The sequence below is a fragment of the Rhipicephalus sanguineus genome, unplaced genomic scaffold (assembly GCF_013339695.2).
Source record: "Rhipicephalus sanguineus isolate Rsan-2018 unplaced genomic scaffold, BIME_Rsan_1.4 Seq5768, whole genome shotgun sequence".
Taxonomy (NCBI): domain Eukaryota; kingdom Metazoa; phylum Arthropoda; class Arachnida; order Ixodida; family Ixodidae; genus Rhipicephalus; species Rhipicephalus sanguineus.
The window spans coordinates 16,708-39,647 of record NW_023615546.1 but is presented as its reverse complement, the minus strand read 5'-3'; the positions used below and the strand labels follow the sequence as shown (position 1 = coordinate 39,647).

General features: G+C 45.4%; 1 protein-coding gene across 1 annotated transcript; it reads left to right on the top strand.

Annotated features, from left to right (window-relative positions):
- The first annotated feature begins 1,282 nt into the window (after positions 1 to 1,282).
- On the top strand, positions 1,283 to 15,501 carry LOC119377838 (cytochrome P450 1A4). Its single transcript, XM_037647138.2, has 8 exons — positions 1,283 to 1,437; positions 3,424 to 3,517; positions 7,896 to 8,051; positions 9,393 to 9,601; positions 9,791 to 9,916; positions 10,913 to 11,017; positions 13,456 to 13,587; positions 15,077 to 15,501. Exons 1-8 carry the CDS (start codon positions 1,299 to 1,301, stop codon positions 15,427 to 15,429), a joined length of 1,314 nt encoding a protein of 437 aa, XP_037503066.1. The 5' UTR covers positions 1,283 to 1,298; the 3' UTR covers positions 15,430 to 15,501.
- The last annotated feature ends 7,439 nt before the right edge of the window (positions 15,502 to 22,940 follow it).

Below are 22,940 nucleotides of genomic sequence, written 5' to 3'. Positions count from 1 at the left end.
CCAGCAGTCGAGCGCCATAACCACTACACCACCGTGGCGGGGCTACAGTTGTCACAGTACGAGATGTAATGTCGCAGTAAACCGGGGTACAAGCGTATATTGCCATCGGGTGTCACACCATGTGAACTGCATAACGAGTTGGTGGTTTAAAGCCGGCCACCCATTACAAAAGGCACACACATTACTGCGCGTATTCCCTTACGAACACGTAGTGGGTGCATCGCAACTTCGAAAAAGTATCACGCGCGTAATTGCTGCTGGTTTAAAGCATGCCATCCACTACAAAGGGCATACACATTAGTGCGCGCATTCTCTTACACACAATTCGGACCGGTGTCACAATGTCAAGTGCCAGAAACACTTCAACACACATTTTCTACGTGCCCAGCATATGCACTTGACCGGCAGAAATTGGTTTCCGCGACTGAACGATTTCATGATAGGCCATTAACCGATGAGGTTGCGTTGGGCCCTTGGCCTGACGCCAACAGTGCAACTGTGGTCCTACGAGCGGTCACAGCTTTCCTGCAGGCCACTGGGCTGGAGGCGCGGCTACAGCACAGCGCCAACGCTGTACATACTCACCGCCTGTGACAGAAATGTCGCGTACCACGCAGAAGTGACCAACTACCACGCAAGAGTGACCGACTGTTTCTATGTGTGCTATGCTACCACGCAAGAGTGACCGACTGATTCTATGTGTGCTGTGTCATGTGCTATCTTTCTATCTTTCTCTCTCTCTCTCTCTTTCCTCTCCATCTTTAAATCTCCCCCGCCTCCCTAACTTCTTACCATCGTCATTCATCACTCTTTCTTTTTCCTTTTCCCCTCCCCCGTGTAGAGTAGCAGGCTAGAGCATACTATCGCTCAGGCCGATCTGTCTGCCTTTCTGTAAATAAACATCCCTCTCTCTTACACGCACGTAGTGGGTACACTGTGGTCATAAAAGTGCTGTTGAAGAGGGCGGAAACCTTTACCTTTACTATAGGTATGTCGAATATGTGTGTGTGTGTGTGTGTGTGTGTGTGTGTGTGTGTGTGTGTGTGTGTGTGTGTGTGTGTGTGTGTGTGTGTGTGTGTGTGTGTGTGTGTTAGAGAGAGAGAAAGAGACCGGGCGACTGAACATAATGACAAGCGAACTAGAGCACGATGAGGATGGGGCCGGATATCGCTAATGCGTTCAACTCTTAAAGGCGAAGCTTAAGTGTCCCCTCAATTTTCGTTGGCGTCTATAATTCGTTGTCCTTCCGGCTCGCAGCGCTTCGCAGCGTTAACGACCTGCATTCCAAAGCTACCGGAATGACAAAAACGTACGGTGATGTGTTCACTCTGTGGATGGCCCACAATCCCATGGTGATCCTGAACGGTCAGGCTGTCATTTGGGAAGCGTTGCTGGAGCGGAGACACGAGTTCGCCGGACGCTTCCAGACCAAAATGGGTGAGCATGCGTTTTGCAAGTAAACATCTTGTGTATGGCTATTCGCAGCAGCATTCGCGGTGATTGACTGAAGTAGGAGGGTATTATGATCGTCATTCTCTTTATGACATCCCTAATATTACATGTGTCCTTTCGTATAACTCTCCGCAGTTCATGATATGACATGACTCGCCCTAGATACAGAAAGTGGGAATAAAGGAAAGGCTGAGAAGCTAACTACACTTCAGCCAGTTTTCTACCCTATATGTGAACAGAGTAGTGGGGAACAAAAACATGGCTGATCCCTCCGTCATAGGAATCGGCATAACACGAAAGTGAAACATGCCTTCACAGAGGTAGTCGAGCGTTTATTGTGCATTATTTCGCCGCAGGGGCGAAGCAATGAATGCGATAGCAACAAGTTGTAATGTCACGCGAAGAACGGCAAGCAGCTCAAAACTTGCAGCGTGCTGCTCAAGCACAAAGGATGCATGAAAAGAACACACACAGGATGAGCGCGAAATAACAACTGTCACAGTTGTTACTACTTTGCGTTTGAGCAGCACGCTCCTTTATCAAACGCGGCCGCTGCAGCGAGCAAAGTGACCTTCGTGCACTCTATAACTTCATCCTAAACTTGCGGGGAAACCACAAGACGTACAAGCCACCCCCATCACGAGATAAGCCCGCTCGCACAGGCGACCACGCCCTGTATGGCAAAGTACAGGTGGGGGCGCGCGCGCATTCAAACGAGCGGGCCGACGACCTTTAAAGCGCGCCGTTCGTGCCATCTCGCTGGTCATAACCAAAACAAGTGCCTCCGAGCTCTGCGTGCCGCCAGAGGTAAATGGTGTATAGAAATAGCTCGCCCTTAGTATGCTGAATAACATAGGCTTTGTGGCCGAGTCGTTTCGCGCCGCGCGCCGCAGAGCTAGGGGTCGTGGGTTTGGTTCCCGGAGACAAAACTTTTTCTTCTAGTTTTTCTTTGTCATCTGTTTGTTTACATTTTATAACGCCATATCCGTGACAGAAATACGTGAGTGAAGTCTTGGTGCACCCCGGCATAAAACACTTTCGTGCTAGAATAAAGAGAAAGGAGTAATATTTGATATAATTCAGATGTATGGTGCAGCTTATCCACTGTCGGCACGCTGCCAAATAATGTAGAAGAGCTGGATTGGCATTCTGAGCCGATGAAATGTGAGGCAAGGCTCCCGTCATCTCGACGAAGGTGGCGAAATGGGCGGGCTGGTCCGTCACGGTATAAATGTTATCTTCTTGTGTCCATGTTTTGTTGCGCTATCCAGATAATATTTATATTATCCTGACATCTCCTTTATGTGAAGGGCCGATCGATAACTAAACTCAATGAACATTGAAGGGTCTGGTGTCGTTCATCAAAGTGGTAACAATGACACAGGTGCTCGCTAGTCTCTTGACATTCGCACTTATCGCGCATGAGTGAATCATCCATTACGGTGCGATAACTGTATGACTTAGTTTACCCAACCCACAGCCGACACAGCAAAACAGCGTCACATTGCGAAATATTTGCTCCTAACTGCAACAGCAATTATGCATCGAGGCTTATGACGTAAAAGCCTGCTTTCTTACGCAATACATTAATACCTCGGCGTATTAACATCCAGTCTTTCGTTTGTTCCTGTAGGCGTAATAATCAAATTTAGGAATTGAACGTCTGAAACTGATTCGTGGATTATAAAGAGCGCCGTTATTGAAGCTTAATTTTACCACTTAGAGTTCTGCAATGTGTGCCCCAATCAAACTATCGGACATTCACTGCATCTTAATGTGACCACGGCTGTCAGCCGTAACAGCGCAACGCCAAGCGCTTAAAAACAATGCTCAGGTATAAAGAATAGATTGAAAGACTGCATTAATCAAAACTGAGTATATATACGTTCGTTTCCAGATCTTCTAAACGTATACTTATATGGTTATCTGACATCCTAAGAAAACATTTTTTTTTTAATTCCTACGCGACAGGGGAAATACAGACTCGGGGAAACCATGACATCTTTTTCGAAGACTACAACCCACGATGGAAGGCACTCAGGAAGGTCGCTCTTCTGGCTGTTAGGTACGTGCACGCTGAGACTGATAATCATCGTCTCTTCATTGAGCCCAGGAAAAGCAGTCCAGAAACACTTTTGCGATGTCGACATAAACAGTTCTTTTTACAGCGGTGCCGTTAGAACCTCGCTAGGTATCTCATGTCGTCGTGCGCAGTTTTCGCCGAGATAAAATTACCATCGCGCAGCATAGCGAGGTGGAGATGAGAAGAGCGGCGTGGCGAGGGGTTAGCGGAGGAGGAGGAGCGGCGAGGCACCACACCTCCACGTATACAAGGGAAGGCCAGAGCGCTTCGCAGGGACGTCATCTATACGTCACACGGAAAAGGCCACCGCCAGCGGCAGTGAGGCTTGTACCATGGGTGCGCAATGGAGCGTCCGTGCAGAAAGGCACTGCAACGCTGGGCGTCTTCAGACAAAATAGAGGAGGCGCTGTTCTGACGTCTTTCCGGGCTTGCGTTCTTCGCTCGCTAGCTTCGGTGGTCCTTTTCTGTCGCAGTGGAATAAAAGAAGTGACAAGGTGTTTGCTTACCAATTTCTCGCAGCGAATTAAAAATTAAGCGTGGCTCTGCTACCGCCAACACCAAAGACCAGCGGAGCTGGGGTGAAGCCCAGCGAGAAGTTAGATTAAGAGTCTTAATTTTTATAAAATATGTCTAATACATACTCCCCAGTTTAACTCTGCCTTCTTTATATTTTTCGCGACAAGACGGTTTCCAATTTAACTGGGCTATACGAATTAAATTGCCATCAGGACTATATACATATACTGTAGGCTGTATATATTTAGGTGCTTCGTAAATAAGCTTACTAGCAGTTTTTCATCACTCGTTTTGACGGTCGAGGCGTGCCTTGTTGAAGCAGGAGCAGTTAAGTGTCAAAGTATGGAAACTTACTCCTGGCTAAATATTTGCCTAGAAGGCACATTGACTCAACTGCTTGATGATACATACATACATACATACATACATACATACATACATACATACATACATACATACATACATACATACATACATACATACATACATACATACATGCATACATACATACATACATACGTACATACATACATACATACATACATATATACGTACATACATACGTACATACAAGCAGGGTTGCCAGGTAGGGCTACTTTGCGCCAATTCAGCTACTTTTGGCTGGGGGAGGCAGAAAAAACGTCGTGGCTACTTGGCTACCTTTTGGCTTCTTTCTTGTTACCTCGATTTGAATTAAATGTTCATATGTAGTATCTTTCAGCCACTGGCGTTCGAAGCTGCGGCGTCAAAGCATGGCGGTAAAGGCATGTTTCTAGCTCCCGAAAGTGAATTGGGCTCTTGCATTACATATTAGAAAATATTTTTAGATGCATGGTTGGCACTCGGGGGAAAACTATTGCATGGGTGCACATTTTGCAGACCAGCCTATTACTGAACGCAAATTTATACTGTAATTGCTAAGTGAAGGAGAAAATGTAAAGCACTCCGCTCCCAGATGCTCTACACTCATTCGACATTGAGAATCGGACATTCGACGAATTATCTGTGTTATCTGTTTTAGAATCAGGTATAGACTACGACTCGGGAATATAGTTTTTTTTTTTTTCGTTTGTTTACTCATCAAAATGGCCCATACCCACTCTGGGAAATTCGCCAGCATTTCATAATCTGAGCAGTAAATTATTCATTTGAAGAATGCATAATGATTTAAAAAACAAATGAAAATAAAGGGGAATATATAAACGACATAGCAATTATTGTGCGTTTCCGAAAGCAGACAGACAGCTTCATCAACCTCACCAGACCAATTCAGAATAAATATACTAGACTATAATGCATTTTATTTGTTAATATATGAATATATTTGTAAAAGTATAGATTACAATGGTATACGCTGTTTAGTTTGAAGAAAATTACACACGGCACCTAAGGCATCCCTGTGGCAATATCCCGGAAGCGAAGCTTCGAAATTCACTGCGATTTCTGATGTTAAGTTGAACCTTATCTTGGAAAGCGGAATAGCGAGAAATCTTTATCTGTGTAATGAATATCGGTGACATGATAAATAATAGTGTTCAACGCTTTTTATTTCTACAAAGGATTGACTTAGGGGCGATATCACCAGACCAGCCCTGTGTAAACACATGTTTAATAGGGTTAACTGCCCGGGCTTCGTCATCGCGCGAGAAACGATTGCCAAAGGGCTTATGCTGCTTATGCTTCAATCCCAGCAATTGTGATTTTGTGCACACGCATGCAGTACTCATTTTTATTGTTTTCACAGGGCTGGTAGTTCTAGTCCTCTAAAAAATTTGTCACGCAAGACGCGTGAGGAGTGTCATTTCTGCACCAGCGCGAGAAACTTCGTCATCATCGCGAAATGATTGGTAAAGTCAATAATTTAAGCTTTAATCTCGACATTTAAGCTTTAGAAGAGTTCTTTAGGTTTACTTTCATTTCCACCAAAAGTATCCTTAAATTAGTTATTTAAATGAAAAAGAATCACCCACTATTACGATACTGCCTAATGCAAATTTTGAGCGAAGCTTCGTGTTGGGGCAGGGCCAACTGTGTTTGAAGTTTTGACTTTCTTCAAGGTATCGCCATAAATCATAATTTTTGTGAAGTAGGACAGCACCCACTACGCCATTATTCGTCTTTCTGGCGATAAGCGAGGTACCCGCTACATATCTGTAAGGTATTATGTGCACTTTGTTGATGGTGCATGTGGCTGATGACGATGGAGAATTATGTCTGAGCTCTTTGCAGTGGGTGGGAAGCATTAAACCACACACTGGTTGCGCAATTAGCATTGTGTGATGACTGGTTGTTATTTTACTCTTCTGCCACGCTATATCACATAGGTTAACGCGATTCCTTGCCCGACATGACGCCTATATAGGGTGTTTTCGCAAATGAGTTTGAAGCATCCGCGTGGGTCTCAAGCGGAAGGAACAAGACTGATCGACAGAAATGCTGAGCCTCCGCGACCAAAAAAACATAATCCAGGAACAATTGATTCAAATATGCGGGATATATGGACGTTCTAGTGACGCTCTAGACTGGTTTTCTGTGTTTGATTCGTGTTTAAAAATGCCTGATGATTATTTTCTATAGTATCAATCTAAGTGCAACGGTTTCCTTCCCTGTAGTACAGAAAAAACACCAGCGTGGCTCTGAGGTAGAATATCCGAATGCCACCCAGAGGGCCCGGGTTCAAATCCAATTTCATCCTGGGATGAATGGAATTGGATTTGAACGCGGGTCTATCGGTTACTTTTTCATGTCTATCGGTTACGCCACCGACGGCGACGGCGACGCCGCTGAACGCAGGAACGGGCGCCTAAAGGCCGAACCATATAGAGCGCTTTTGCCGGCGTTTTCCCGGCGTTTCGTACGCCGGCGTCCCTCGACGCCGACGCTACCGGTTACGGTGGCCGAAACGTCCACCTCTGGACGTTCCAGACATCACGGGCGGCAGCGTCGACGCCGGAAGCAGTTCGATGTACGTAGGACCAATCAGCGTGCGGCTGGCAGCGACTTCCGCTACGTAATGGCGTCGTCGCTGCTGCCAAAATGGCTGCCGCCCGCCTCGGATCTAATAAGTCGTCGCCGTGCACTGTGTGGCCCTTAAGTTCTCAACTGATGCTTGTATTTGACTTAGCTTGTTCCCTAGAAGCTTCGACAGCAAAGCGATCGTGATATCTTTGAAGTCTTTCCGAGCGCCGTACTCAAGTTCATCGGTAGGCTTAGCAGGAATGAGTGTATTGGCCGAATACGTGGCCTCAAAGATGTACGGCAGCTTCAAGCTCAGAGGCCATATATTACAAGTTTGTGCTTCTTCTTAATGCCAATAGCTGGCGCTACAAGTCAAATAAAAAAAAAGAAAATAGACTTTTCGGTGGCGTTGTGACTCATTTTCTGCACCACAGAACTGCAGAACTGCTAATGAGACATAAAAGCTATAATCAGGAATATATCTTGTTGGTCCATTGACGGAAACTGTACACTGCTTTACGAGGTGTCAGGTTCATTCCCTCTGGTCACACTGTGTGTGACGCCGAGCTAACGCTCTTCATATGGTTTGCCGCTCTCTCTGACGGCGTTGATGCGACGACGCCGAGGGACGCAACGCCAGGAAACGCCGGCAAAAACGCTCTATATGGTTCGGGCTTAAGAGCTGCGCTCTAAAACATTGCAGTTATTTTCACACACGCGTGGCTACTTTTGGCTGCATGTACTACCCTTAGCTGAAGCTGGCTACTTATTGGCTAGATTTTTTTCAATTTATTGGCTTTCTTTTTCTTTTTTTGCCTTTTCAACCTCACAACCCTGGCCCTAAGCGCACGCGTTCGCTCGTATCCCGCATTTCCGACTGATGCAGGAAGTACGCCGTGAGCGATTCCTTGGAAAAGCTATGCGCAGACGTTGTAGACGCCTACGTAGACTCCTTGCCTAACGGGCCTCAGGTCATCGACTCGAGAAAGCCGTTCTTCTACTTGCTCTACAACGTGGTAGGGGTATCCGTCTACGGCACAGAGTGAGCACAGTATACTGTCATTTATGTGTTGTTATTGTTATTGCTGTTGTTGCTGCTGTTGTTGTTAGCGTTGTCGTTGTTGCCGCTTTCCGAGAGGCGCGCGTGCTGCGGTCCTAAACTAAGTGAATAAACTGATTACCTAGACATATTTCAGCAACCAGCCAGCTTGTCAGAACACATGACCCTTTTCCGGCCCGCCAGTTCAAATGACGCATACTGCGCAGGCGTAATAGCATTTTCTCTTACACATCCCCTGCGAACACCCTGATTGTCAGAAAACAAACGAAAACAAGCAAATAAAAGTTAAGTACGTATGTGAGAATGTCCTCACAAGAATATTTAAGGCAATAGTGTAACGACGCTTCTTGAAATGACGGGAGCATCATACCTCGTTCGCTTTAATGCAGCATGACATGATATTCAGTCAGCTGATGATGATTATGATGATGATGATGATATGTTATGATGTCATGTGTTGCGCAAAGGGAAGCTGTGGACAAAAAGCGCCAGGACGTGTCGCAATGGGAATGTTGTGATCAACGATAATGAGCAGGTGTAAGGTGGCTTTAGAGGGACCTAAAATATGCGCATTAAACGAGCGTAAAATATACATGAATAATAATATCACGACAACAGCGTGCTATGTGTGCAGTGAATGCAAATATGTACTGTGGCTGAGCCGTTGAGTGCAATATTGTTGGCATTAAAAGACACTACGGCCTCAGAAGGACCCATGCAAGAAAGAGCCCGGAGGCGAGTACATCAAACATACTGAATAATGTCGCAGCCTCATCCTCAAGAGGGTCTGCCACGATTCTGTTGTTAAAATACCTTCTAATGTTTCGACATCCACCAAAAACGTTAAACCTGATGTACTAACAAGTAATGTGCCATTACCTAAAAAATCTTGGCTGCATGTTACATTCTCTGTAACGCTTGAAGGCTAAAGCCTGCTGCGTACTTCCCAATGCATTTGTACAACTTGGGATCAGACTTCGTACAAGGCGTAACTAGCGGCAGTGTGAAATACACGCACTGAATGATCTTGACGTTTTTAGTCGATTGTATCATGTGCTACCCCCCTACTCGGTCGGGACATCATTAATTACGTATTTTATACTCGTATACATGCTTTGGTGCACATACGGCCTTCCTATAGCCACTGAGGATTTTGTGCACCTGACAACGCGACCTCGAAACAGTGATCTAAGGCGTTTGCCTTAGAACACCGTTAAGAGGAACATGCTCTATAGATGCGCTTCACGGGAACGCTTTCTTTTTCTTTCGTGCTGAATTCATTGGCACTGTGCTGAGATCAACTGATATGAGTTCTTTTCTCAGTTTGAGCGAAGAGGACAAGGAGATCCGGCGCCTGGAAGCGATCGCCACTCAATTCCTTGAGATCGCACCCAATGGACTGCCGAGCGACATCGCTCCCTGGTTGGCATTCCTGTATCGCAGACGGGAGAAAAGGGTCGAAAGTCTGTTTGCAGAGTTCAGGGTGATCGTTGACAGGCTTTTCACCAAGGCTGAAGCCACCTACGTCCCAGGTACATGTGCTTGCACAACTGTTGGAACCAGATTCTAAAATATTTCTCGGTTGAGGCTCTCTCCGTATGCGCTGTGAAACATGCCATGTGCCCGCGCTTTTGGCTTTCTTTTCTCTTCTTTGTGCTTCTACTCAGATGGTCACTGTCCAAAACGTAATCCTGATCTCAGCATCTTTCTCTGCTCTACAGGCAGTACCGAGAACTTCACGCACGCCATAATTGGTGCTAGGGAAGAAGCTATCCGGGAGGAGAAAGAAGACGTTGAATACCTAACCAAAGAAAATATGGTGCAGGTTGTTATGGATATCTTTGGAGGTACCTGTTTAAACTTCTGTAGAGTGCTCTCGGTTTCTTTTGACTCTTTGTAACATGCAGTGTTCAGGTCGTAAGTTGAAGTTTACACTGATTCAGAAGCCTCCTTCTCGGAAGTCGCTTATGATGTCATATGTGTCATCGAGATTTCTAATTATACTAATTTTCACTTACGAAAGCGCCTTCAGTATGTATCATCTTGCCAGGAGCCTCTTTTGTCATGTGTCTAATCACGAGAAGAAAAAAAAAAGTAAACAAACGGCGGATATAGACACGAATGTGCACACAGGGATCTCGAAGGCAACAGCCGTCATCCGAGTTCACGTAAGAAGGAGCCACGATGCCGTACCACATCATAGTCCATCATCAAAAACAAATGTTTCGAGATATCTAATATAAATAAGATGTTTGATATTTCAATTCACACATACAGCACCAGGAGAGGTCCGAAAGTGTCAAACCTCAGGGAGACCTCATATCATTAGTGGGATACATAAAAGGTTAAAAGGTAAGTAACAGCAGCGAGAGCTAAAAGTGGGAACAAATAAATAAAAAAATGCATTCAATACAGAAGAATGCACAGTGAATTAGAACAAAGTATATATCTATATCAAGACAACATTATACAATACTACAAGACGCGCATAAGTAGGAATACAAAAAGAACGAAGTGATGATGAAAATAGGTTTATTACATATGAACAAAAGGCTCGTTTAACAGAATTTTTTTCATATTATGTTTAAAAGACTGCAGTGAACGAGACGACTTAACACGAAAAGGGATGCGATTCTAAAAACGAACGCCATAGAAGCGAGCTGTAAATCTGGCATAGTTTGACCCAATTTTAGATAAAAGAAGGTTAGAAAGTGGCCATAATGAATGAAAGCACGTACGTGCGCGCACCAGAGAACTCAAACTGCAATCGCAAGTATTTTCAGTGGCTATATTTCCAACGGCATTTAAATTTTTCGGTGCTCACTTCGACTACTGCTTCGCAGCTGGGACTGACACTTCGGCTGTAAAACTTCAGTGGCTGTTTCTAATGATGGCCAAGGAACCGAGCATACAAGAAAAAATCCAAAAAGAAATCGACGACACCATCGGTAATTACAGTTTTGTCATACCTAAGCAAAGAATTCACCGTTCAGTTACGATACTGCATAATGCGAATTTCGAGCGCAGCTGTTTGGGTGTTTTGATTTTGAGATAAGTTCAGGTAAACGATTTGAGAAAGACATGTCTGTATGCACAGTTGCATACCCCGCCGTGAGTAGCGTGACTGTCGCGGACAATTTCGTGCAGCCCATTTCACATCAACCACCGCAGACGGAGCGTAGCGCGACTGCCTCGCTAACCGGGAGATCGCGGAAGGCAGCGCGTGGGCGCGTTCCACAAGAGCCGCCGCAGACAGGCCTCCATTCATGCAGCGCTTTATTTCCATATATCGTATCAGCGGACGCCCTCGCCGCATACCTTAGTGATGACGTCATTGGCGACCGCACGACGGCGCGCACTACTGTGGCGCCTAAGAGCTGCGCTCTAAAAGAACGGATGCACGTTTTATGTTGGGGCAACGCCAACTGTGCTTGAACTTTTCGCTATCCGCACTTGTAGCAATGTAACATTAGTTACATGTTGTCGCAGAAACTGCCAGAAACTGCCATCCACCACTGTGTTCATTGCAGGCATCGCGAACCAAGCGAAACGCCGGCAGCTCCGTTACGACAAGCGAAGCTAGCCGCAGTGCATGTGCCAGCTCTGCATGCTCACGAGCTCCATCCATCCATCCATCCATCCATCCATCCATCCATCCATCCATCCATCCATCCATCCATCCATCCATCCATCCATCCGTCCGTCCGTCCGTCCGTCCGTCCGTCCGCACATACGTCTCCAAGGAAATGCTTATATTTTGAGTGAAAATCGCGTTTTAGTCGTCCGCACAGCGTTAGCGCATTTCAAATCACGCGCCCGAAAAGGCCTGACGTAGCATTTGCCTTGCGCAGCGTTGCCCGCCGTTACTGCCCGGTAACCGACGCTGTGGTTTCTGCTCTGAAGAGCACATTACACAGCATCACATGGACACGGCATTTTGTCGAACTTTCCGTTAGAGCGACTTTCATGAGCATGCAAGGCACACGCAGCAGTACGCGATAATCAAACTACCACTGAGACGCAACCGCGCGAGCGGAGCGCAGCCCTGCGAAAACGGAACTTTTCCACAACCCGTGCCGTTTTCCACTGTAACGTCAAGTTCTTTTTTTTTTTTTTCATGAATCAAACAGAAACGCACAAGCAGCATTTTATTAGGTCTTGCAACGCTCGAAATGTTCTTTTTTTATCATAAGTAGCTAGTATACTAGTGACAATTTGTACTCGGAACTCTTGACGTCATCGGGCTCGTTTAAAAACGTCCCACTGGTGGCGCATTTAGTGACTACATTTACCTTAATTTCTCGATTACTAGAGCACTCCTGTTGATAACATTGACCTTTTCACTCTGACAAAAATTTTTATTTGCCTTTAGTGTCCCTTACAGCCGTCTGAGAGTCGCTGACTTTGCCAACGGCCGCATCTCCCCGGAGGCACTACGCATTCTGCTTGTAGGAGGCCAAGCGTGCAAAAGAGATATATTCATTACATGGACACCCGCTCACGCTCTCGCGGAGGACAGCAACAACGGCGCGGTACACGACGCGGCTCGAGGGCTTACGGACCGAGCTGCGATCTCAAGTGCCGCCGCAGCACCCTCCGGACGTGACGGCGCGGTAGACGAATTGGAGTGGGAAGACCGAATGACCAGATACAACGACATCACAAAACATTATAGGTTACAGAGGGGCATACTTCCGCCACCTCACCCAAAATTGACAAAAAAGCAGTCTGTCGAATGGCGGCGGTTACAAACTAGGACGTATCCGAATCCCGCGCTCTCGCACATCATATATCCGGATATATACGAAACGGACCAATGTAAACAATGTGAATCCAGAGCCACTCTGGAGCATATGTTATGGGAATGCCGAGGGATTAGTCCCAATACCGAGAAAGCGGCCTCTAGTGACAGCCTTCGCGCACGCTGGGAAGCCGCGCTGCTCAGCTCCGCCCTCGAGGATCAGCTCTGGGCCGTCCAGCGGGCCGAGGAAGCCGCCAGAGTTCAAGGACTCCTGGCCGTCTCCTAGGCGGGGCCATCGGCCCGCCCCACCAACTCGCAGGACTCGTAATAAAGTTATTTCTTCTTCTTCTTTAGTGTCCCTTTTAAGGCCATCTAGGCCGGAACATAGTATGCAGCGACGTTATTGCAACGGCGTAAACGAGCACAGTACCTTATATGTCAGGCAACAGCCATGTCATATAACGTTATGATATTGTCAATGACACAAAGACTACGTGATCAATTCTGGTACCAAATTAAGACATTCATATCTGCCGTCATGTTTGCTAGTGTGAGTATTTCTCGTGCCGCATAAAATCCTGTGGTTGTGTTTCTACAACTTCGAGAATTCATGTTGGCTGGTTCCTCCCTGTATTTTTTTTTCAGGGAACACGCCACCAGTTTACAAGGATAGAGCCGGACTTCCCTATACTGTAGCATGCCTGCTGGAAGCACTTCGATTCAGGCCCATAGCTCCACTCGGTCTACCTCACAAGACGTGCACGGAGACCACAGTTGGTGAGCACGTTCTAAGCAATATGTCAAGCATAGGTGAAAATAAGATTCCCGCAGTAAGGTTGCGTCACGTTGGCACGTTTCAGATTTTTCTCTCTCTTAGAACAGTTTAATGTTAGTCTCCCAAAGGACGGCATCGAAAATTAAGCAAGAAGGAGTTTTAATGTTTTTTTAATTTGAAAATTAATCCTGATACACCAGTCTCTGTAACGGCTGCCAGCTGTTGCGGCTATCTCTTACACTGGTCTACAAACACGTTCGTAGGCTCTAGTTCACACCAATATTTGCCAGTGCGTGTGCCATCATCAAAATTTACCCATGACATTCTGTGAAGCACGGACTAGTGGTGGCCAAAAAATGCGCTGACAGTGTGATTAAACGTATTCAGTTGTACGTTCAACGAAAAGATGTAGTCGTGGTGTGTTGTGTCTTTTCTTTGGATATACGTGTTTCACAATTTAAGGCGGGCTCATAGCTAGAGAAGGCTGGCAAGAGAGAAAGAACGAAGAAAAGAAGAAAGGATTATGGCGCCTCGGCCTCGGGCAGGCGCGCACCCACCTTCGGCTATCCTATTACCGCGACGATACAAGTGTGCTTGTAGGCGCCGCCGCGGTTTCTCGGCTTCAGGGAAGAGATGCCGAGATGCAGTGTGGTGACAGACATTTAGCAGATAGTGAACGGGACAGTGAGAATCTCGCCAGACACTGAGCGAGGGAGACGCCACTTGGAAAGCGAACTGAAAGGACACGAGTTTATTCTTTATGTATCTGCATGTGCGTTCGTGTAACTTTTATGCAATGCAGTTTGTGTTCTCGTTATTGTTCAACGTTGTCGACGCGCCTTTAATAGCTCACGAACTTGCTCTACGATAGTCACAACATGGTGTCTGTGCAAAGGCTGAAGAACCCTCTCTTAAAATTGCATAACATTTAACTATAACGTATAAAACAATGCCAATTGAAGAGTGAGATGTGCTATGAAATAACATAATATACCGTAATATAATATAGCATCCGAAAATGTTCTTTTACGAGTAGCACTGCCACCTCAGTATAGAACCCTTGAAAGCATGAAAGGGCCTGCGGGCACGTGCTCTACAATAACGCTACTACCGCAGCAGCAGCCTTTGCTCAGAGGTCGTGATACAGACCACACGGTTACATGTTACTAATCAATCACGGAAGTTAAACGATTATCAAGCATATTACAAGTAATATCTCTGCAAAGCACACGATATGTGCAAAAAAATTTCAACAGCACATACAAATAAATGATTGCAGACTCGACATGAGCAACTAATGAATATTACCATACAACCTACTATTGCGAATCACCTTCTGTTGCCGTTATACAACAACGTAGAGAGTTGCCGGCTTGAAAACCTTAAGCTGAAGAAGGTGCACGTCGAAGACATAGTAGGCAATAGCATTAATGCGAACAACAGTCCACGCAAGCAAAAACGTTAATCAGAATAACCATCCTTGTTTCGCAGGAGACGTGGTCATACCGAAGGACACTGGAATACTTTACAACATATACGGCGTAAACCACGACCCCAAATTGTGGGAGCAGCCGGAAGAATTCAGGCCCGAGCGTTTCTTGGATACGGCCACGGGAAAAGTGCGCCAGGACAAGGGCCCTCTGATAACCTTCGGTGTGGGACCCCGGAAATGTCCAGGAGAGAAGCTGGCGCACGTGCAAATGTTCTACGTCCTCGTGCGGCTCATGCAGCGACTAAGTTGCAGCGCATCAGGGAAGCCTTCGGATGTGAACTTAAACGGCAGTGGCTCCAGCATGCTTCTCTTGGCCGAAAAGCAGAACATTGTGCTCACGAGACGGAACTAGGCTTTGGTTCAGCCCGTGGCCCTGTTTTTATTATTTTTTTTTCATAACGGCATAAAGTATACCAAACTTGTGTTTCTCGTGAAACTTGTTGTATTGAGGCGCAGCATGATACCCTGCTTCCTGCGATGCTCACTACCATGTAAGCTGATGTGACACGCGAACCTCCAGCGCTTGCTTTCCTACTTACTGTGCTGTGCTTTTTACGAAAATCTTATGGTGCTGCGAAATTTTAGATAGTTGTTCAAAACCAAGCATTGTGCCTTAAGCGCGAGTCTCTACGAAAGAAGGGGCATGGATCAAGGGCTGGTTTCTCTTTGTTAGTTTGTGTCACAATAAAACATAAAACGTAACAGAAAAGGATAATTAGGCTCCATAAATCGCTGCATATTCACGCTGGTTTTACAGCAGAGCTCTTATGTCCGCCGTTTGTCTGTTTCGCGATGTAAACTAGAAAGAACCATCATCATGCCGACGCGCGCTCTCTTCGTCATCATCTTCATCCACAGGTCGGCAAAGTCACTCATGAGTAGACTCACGCAGACTCAGATCGGGCCGTGAGTCTGAGTCTGAGTGAGTCCAGGTGAGTAATATTTTGGCGAGTTTGAGTCCGAGTGAGTCCGGTTGCAGAAAATTTTAGTGAGTCTGAGACCGAGTGAGCCCTAAGCGCAAAATATATTTCTCGAGTGAGTCCGAGTGAGCTCCACCTTTTGTTGCTGACTCATTGTCCTATCTATTCATTTTCAGCATTACTATCAGCCTCATATCGGCTTACGTTTACACTCAAATCTCTTCACACATGTCTCAGCACACTAGCATTTATTCGCCACCTCAAAATTTATTCATCAGAGGCGTGAGTTGGGGGAAGGTGTGCCATGACCTCCCCCGGCAAACCATTTCATGGAAGTTCTTGATAAAAATATCGCCTATGAATCGCGCATTTCATAAAAGTGTCCTTACTGGATTGATATATGACAATGATATATGATATATGGTGATAAATCGTATCTGAAGGCACAAGATCAAAAGGCGTATCGTAGAGCACCGATTATGTAAGATATTGGCGTTAAAGAGGATTGACACCGTGATCGAAAAAGCCAATTTTAGGCCAACGGACTCATGAGTCGACTCACTCAGGCTCACTCAGACTCACGTGAAGCCGTGAGTCTGAGTGAGTCCGGCTGAGTCATATGTTTGTGAGTTTGAGTCTGAGTGAGTCTGCTTGAAAAAAGTCTAGGGAATCTGAGTCCGAGTGAGTTCGGCTGAGGAAAATTTTGATGAGCCTGAGTCCGAGTGAGCCCTCAGAGCAAAGTATATTTCTTGAGTCTGAGTGAGCTCTAATTTTTTTGCCGACCTATATCTTCATCCTCTGCTTCGCTCTCCGAATACGTGCGTCGGGCGCGCGCTCTCTCGCTGCGCCGATTTGTCCGGCGTGGGATGCAATAACTCGGGTGGGCGAGAGAATGAGTGTAAAGATAGATAAAGAAAGAGAGAGAAAGAAAGAGAAAAAGAGAACTAGAGAGAAAGAAATTGAAGACAGAGAAAAAGAATTCCGCACATACCACGCGTTGTGGGAATCGGTTTTATGCGAAGCAGTTAGCGAGTACTTCTATGCTCCGTTTCATGGCTTTGAACTAAGCGTTACGAGGTGGATCGACGTGCTTCTTGTAAATGCAGTAGCTGTGTGCACATCCTGGGCTTACCAGGCGTGTCGACAACACTGGCGTTTAAAGGGTAACTTATGGTGCGACGTGACGTCAGCCCTCACGTTAGAGGACATACGTCACTTTTATCGAAACGGAGTGCACTTTATGGCGCATTCATGTGAACATCATACGTAACTTGCGTTATTGTATTCCTCCGGGGTCGAGCAATGCTTGAGGTTAAATATAGCTTGCTGAATTATAGGAATAGAACTGTAATGTTTGTTAGACTGCTATAAAAGCGGAGCCAACACTGAAACCACAGACAGTTATCTGATATGACGCCTGTATCGTAGGGGTACATATGTAGCGTTTATTGCTTTCTTGTAAAATTAGATAGCCAGCACCACAACCGCTATTGATGTTGCACCGACATTACACCTGCATAGGCTGTTTTTCCAAACCAATTTGTAGACATGGCGTGACTCTGTGGCAGAATACTTCATTGCTACGCAGAATGCTTGGATTCGATTTCTGCTGGGATCCTAATTTTTATTCTTTGCATTCTTCGGGTGAACGCTGCCGATGTCGGTTTTTCTTAACGCTCTCGCATTTAAATTACAAATGCCTCTTCTCACCATTCCTGAGTAGGTTTTCACGTTATTCATGTCATGACCCGACAGTCATATTCGCAAATCCTCTTACCCTCCCATGCCAATCTTGGTCCACACCAAGTTAAGGAGGCGATCATGAGAGCACCCAGACGTAGGCGGGCGGGCGGGCGGGCGGACAGACAGACAGACAGACAGACAGACAGACAGACAGACAGACAGACAGACAGACAGACAGACAGACAGACAGACAGACAGACAGACAGACAGACAGACAGACAGATAGATAGATAGATAGATAGATAGATAGATAGATAGATAGATAGATAGATAGATAGATAGATAGATAGATAGATAGATAGATAGATAGACAGACAGAACAGACAGACAGAACAGACAGACAGACGATCAGACTACAGATAGATAGATAGATAGATAGATAGATAGATAGATAGATAGATAGATAGATAGATAGATAGATAGATAGATAGATAGATAGATAGATAGATAGATAGATAGATAGATAGATAGATAGATAGATAGATAGATAGATAGATAGATAGATAGATAGATAGATAGATAGATAGATAGATAGATAGATAGATAGATAGTACGCTCAAAGTGCCATAGTTTCGCTAAGAAATGCTTCGCACTTAAAATAGCAAGACAGAGAAAGAAATAGACAGAGAAAGACCTGGCCAATACTCGGGATTTACAATGTGATCACGTGCACACTTCGAGCTTCGGCGTGTGAATAAACGTGTGCCTGGCCAAGCCAGGACCAGCCGAGTGCCGACTAGCTTTGCTGGGCCCCAGCCTTGCGCGACGCAGTGCAACGTGCGGAATTTTTTATATTTAACTTTATTATGAGCGGCTGTGAAAACAGGTTGTTGTGATGGGCCGACGGTCTGTGTTTACACGGCGGATACGTCGCTTCTTGGGCTGGTTCCAATAAAACCTATCTTTAGCTGTGCGCACATTTTGTATCTATGTAGCGCGCTCTGAATATCGTGCCAGTTTCGGTCATACTAGATGATGCATGAAAGCAACATTGCTAATGAAGTTGCGAGTGTGATATGTCTCATTTAGCGCCTGCGATGTGCGGTATACAATGAAAGTTACCTTGACGCGCCTCTCATAAGATACACGAGCCCTTCAATAAGTTATTACTTTCTGATACAACTCACAAATATCGCGCAGTCCTTACAGTTGGTAAGTCTCACTTCAAAGAAAACCTCTGCTAGGCGCATCCTTTTGAACGACAATACTACATTCGCTGATAAATCCATTCGATTATCAGTAAAAAAAAAAAAAAACGGAGTGTTATGTGAATCCTTTAAAGAAGACGGTTATGTATTTCGATGCCTTCTGAGCTGTAAGGCCAAAGAAGGCTCACATCTTCTTGAATTAATGTGAGCATTTGAAACTGCTTAGTTGCACGAATAATATCAGTGTCAGTTGAATCGCCGTTCGCGTACACTGACAACAACATTGGAGATTCTGGCCATATGAACAGGTATCGAGTCCGCGAAACTTTCAAGAGTGTCAAATCAAATCAAATGAAATCAAAATTTATTGATAATATTTCCGGGCGTTAGGCGTGCTAATACTCGATATAATTACGAGTGGGGAGTTCCGGTTAATTTCGACCCCTTGGGGCTCTTTAGTACCGACCTCGCATAACGCACAGCATCGTAACCACTGCGCCACCACGGCGGTGCTAATTTTATTTTCCAGATAAAAAAGACTGAAGCGTCATTCTGGCTTCAAGGAATACTAACAGCAAAACGATTTTTCTCATATTAGTAAAGTACTCTTTCACGGTGCCAAAAACGCCACGCTTGCTGCCAAAAGACGCTTAGTAAGCGAGAAAACGCGCAAAAACAAAATGTGGGTGGCGACGCCACCTTGAAGTTTCCGCACCATTCGCCGTGATGTCACATGTTTTGACGGCGCCTATTAGGGACTACGTAGTTCCTAATTGGTAAAAATGAAGTACATTGTACTCTGAGGGGGCCATCAGACTTAACATAGCAAGTTTGGGGTAATTTTGCTGAGCAAATGGCGCCAAAATACGATAAATACACTTTGAAATCCGTGACCTCACGCGGGGACATTTCGGCTCGAAATTTAAAAATGAAACGTTGAACTTGATTTTCTCCTCTATTAATAAACCTATCATGGCGAAATTAACGACATTAGAGTTCTCAGAGCACAATTTATCGATCTAAACCGATTCATTGTTTCTCTTCAGTGTCCCTTTAACACCTACAGTGGCTTCACCGCGGCCCAAGAGATATTACATGGCAGCAGTAGCGTAATGCCTGGCATATTATTCTTTGAAATCGGCATAAGCTCTAAGAAAACATTGGCCTGCCCAGTAACAACCACATATGTACTGTAGCTATATGAAAATAGAGAAGAAAAACAATCCCTGCAATAATATAACGCAACTTCCTCCCGTATAGTTTCTAATAAAAGTGAGTTTATTTAATGTTGCGGCTACCCTTGGCTACGCCCATGAACGATGGGATGGGAAGGATTGCTATCCGACTGCAGGTACATCACCAGCAGATATTGTCAGCCTGTTAGCAGAGGATTCTTTCGGAGCTAATGATATTCTTTACCCTTCTAAGTTACTTAGAGACATTAGTAGTGGCTGATAAGACTAGCATAAAATAAAGCAGAAGACAGCGCTACAAAATAGCGGCCCAGATTGGAATGGAGTGCGGTCATATCGATAGTCATACTTGGTTCAAGCACCAAGAGTAATAACATTTGCGTTTCGAAAATTCGCGCCGGAATAATATAGATTGGACCTCAACGCCGCCTGTCGTTTAAAGAAAGAAACGGGGCAGTCACGCAGTGCTATTTTTTGTTCTATGAGGGCGCAACCAGCAACGTTTCGTGCTATTTTGCCAATTTGCGCAAAGTCAAATTGTTGTTCCCCCCTTCCTCGTGACACCAAATAAAAATTTTAACGCACTATTCGTAACTCAGAACAGTAGCGCAAGGAATCACACGGAGGGCGACAGGTAAAGACGGGACACAGCGCTAAGAACGCAGTGTTTTTGCACGTGATTGCATATATATACACACCAGGGGCATTCCGGAGCGGGGGGGGGGGGTGTTCAACCCCTCCACCCCCGAAATTTTTCAATTTTGCATACATACATAAAGTATGGCTGAACCCCTCCCCCCACCAGAAAAAAAATTCTGGCTGCGCCCCCGATACACACAACACTGCGCGAAGGAAAAAAAGGAAAGGGGGAGCGAGGGGCACACAGTCAAACAGGTGGCTGACGTGCCAAAAAACAGCATTTCCTTCTCCGATAGACATATTGAAGGGCAACTCACAGCGTCTCTATATATTTAAGCTCTGCGCTTCCATAATTTCCCTCGTTAGCTGATCAGAACCTTCAATATGTCTATCGGAGAAGAAAATGCTATTTTTTCGTCACGTCAACCGCCTGTTTGATTGTACGGCCGATTGCCTTCTGTGACCCTCGCCCCTGCCTCTCCCCCCCCCCCCTCTTTTTTTTTTCTCCTTCGCATAGTGCAGTGTGTATATATATGCGATCGCGTGCAATAAACACTGAGTTGTTAGCGCTGTGTCCCCGTCTTTGCCTGTCGCCGTCCGTGTGATTCTCTGCGCTACTGTTCTGAGTTATGCACTACCAACTAGCCCATCATTCTGTCATTTTCAACTCTTCGTGCTATTATTTACCGTAACAGGCAAGAGTTAGCTTAACGGCTTCCGGCCAGGTATCAGTCTATTATTTCGCTAGGCCTCACGCAAGATAAAAATGAAGAACAGATTGCAATTTGCATAAAATGGCATCCAAAACTGGCCACGATCCGCTGGCGCAACGTGCTGCTGAAGTAAACAGAGTGACGCGTGACAACGTGTGGCAACGCCTTTACTAAAGTGCCACCCATGAAAGCAGCCCGCATAGCTTAACAAGAGGAAACGAGACACAATAAGCGGCACGGGCTCGCGTAAGCCAACCACCGCTGTTGGCTGCGTTGCCTTTTTTCTTTCTCGTTTCTTATTTTGTTACAGCAAACCCGCGTATCTGCTAGTGATCATCATCATCAGCCTGACTACACCCACTGCCTCTCCGATATGTTTTTCCAATGAACCCTGTCCCATGCTAGCTACGGCCACGTTATCCCTGCATACTTCTTGATTTCATCTGCCCACCTAACTTTCTGCCTTACTCTGGCGTTATTACCTAATTCTCTTGGAATCCAGTCAGTTACTCTCACTGACCAGCGGTTATCTTGCCTTCGCGCTACATGCCCTGCCCACGTCCATTACTTCTTGATTTCAAGCAAGATGCCCTTAACAACCGTTTGTTCCCTGACCCACTCTGCTTTCTTGTCCCTTAAGGCTACACCTATCATTTTCCTTTACATGGCTCGCTGAGTCGTCCTCGAGTACGACCGTTTAAAGCAGTTCTCATTGTACATAAGTAAATCTCTTTCTTTTTTTGAACAACGACGACCACAGAAATTGTGAATCACCCGCCACGGTGGTCTAGTGGTTATGATGCTCGACTGCTGACCCACAGGTCACGGGATCGAATCCCGGCAGCGGCGGCCGCATATTCGATGGAGGCGAAAATACTTGAGGCCTGTGTACTTATATTTAGGTGCATGTTAAAGAACACCAGATATGTTAAAATTTCCGCAGCCCTCCCCTACGGCGTCTCTCAAAATCACATTGTGGTTTGGGGACGTTAAACCCCAACAATTATTATTTTTAGAAATGGCGAATCGTAGCTCTGGTGAAAACAGCTGAAATAGTCGCAGCACGTCAGATTTTTAACGGGACGAAATATCTTTCGTGCCGAAAGAGTTTTTTCTACGGAAAGTTCCCATTATATCACCGAGTGATAAGGCGAGTGAACTTGAAGACGCAGAAAACTAGGCGTTGTGAAACTTAATTGTAATGATGTAACAATGGCATTTTTTCCTGATGACAGTTCTACGACAACAAATTTTAAAAATATGATCTGATATGCTTCCAGAAAATCAAATAAACCCTAACTAAACTGGACTTCGGGTTGTCAAAACGCAATGTAAACAGATTCCTGTACTTAAAACAAATAGTAACAAAGAAAATAACTTGGCATAAAAGGCACAACTTGATGAATTGTCAAACAGCATCAGTAAGGCATACGTGAACAATATTACACCTTTAAGTAATGGCACTGCAACTACTAATTAAAGCATTGTAAGACTAAAAAGTATTTCT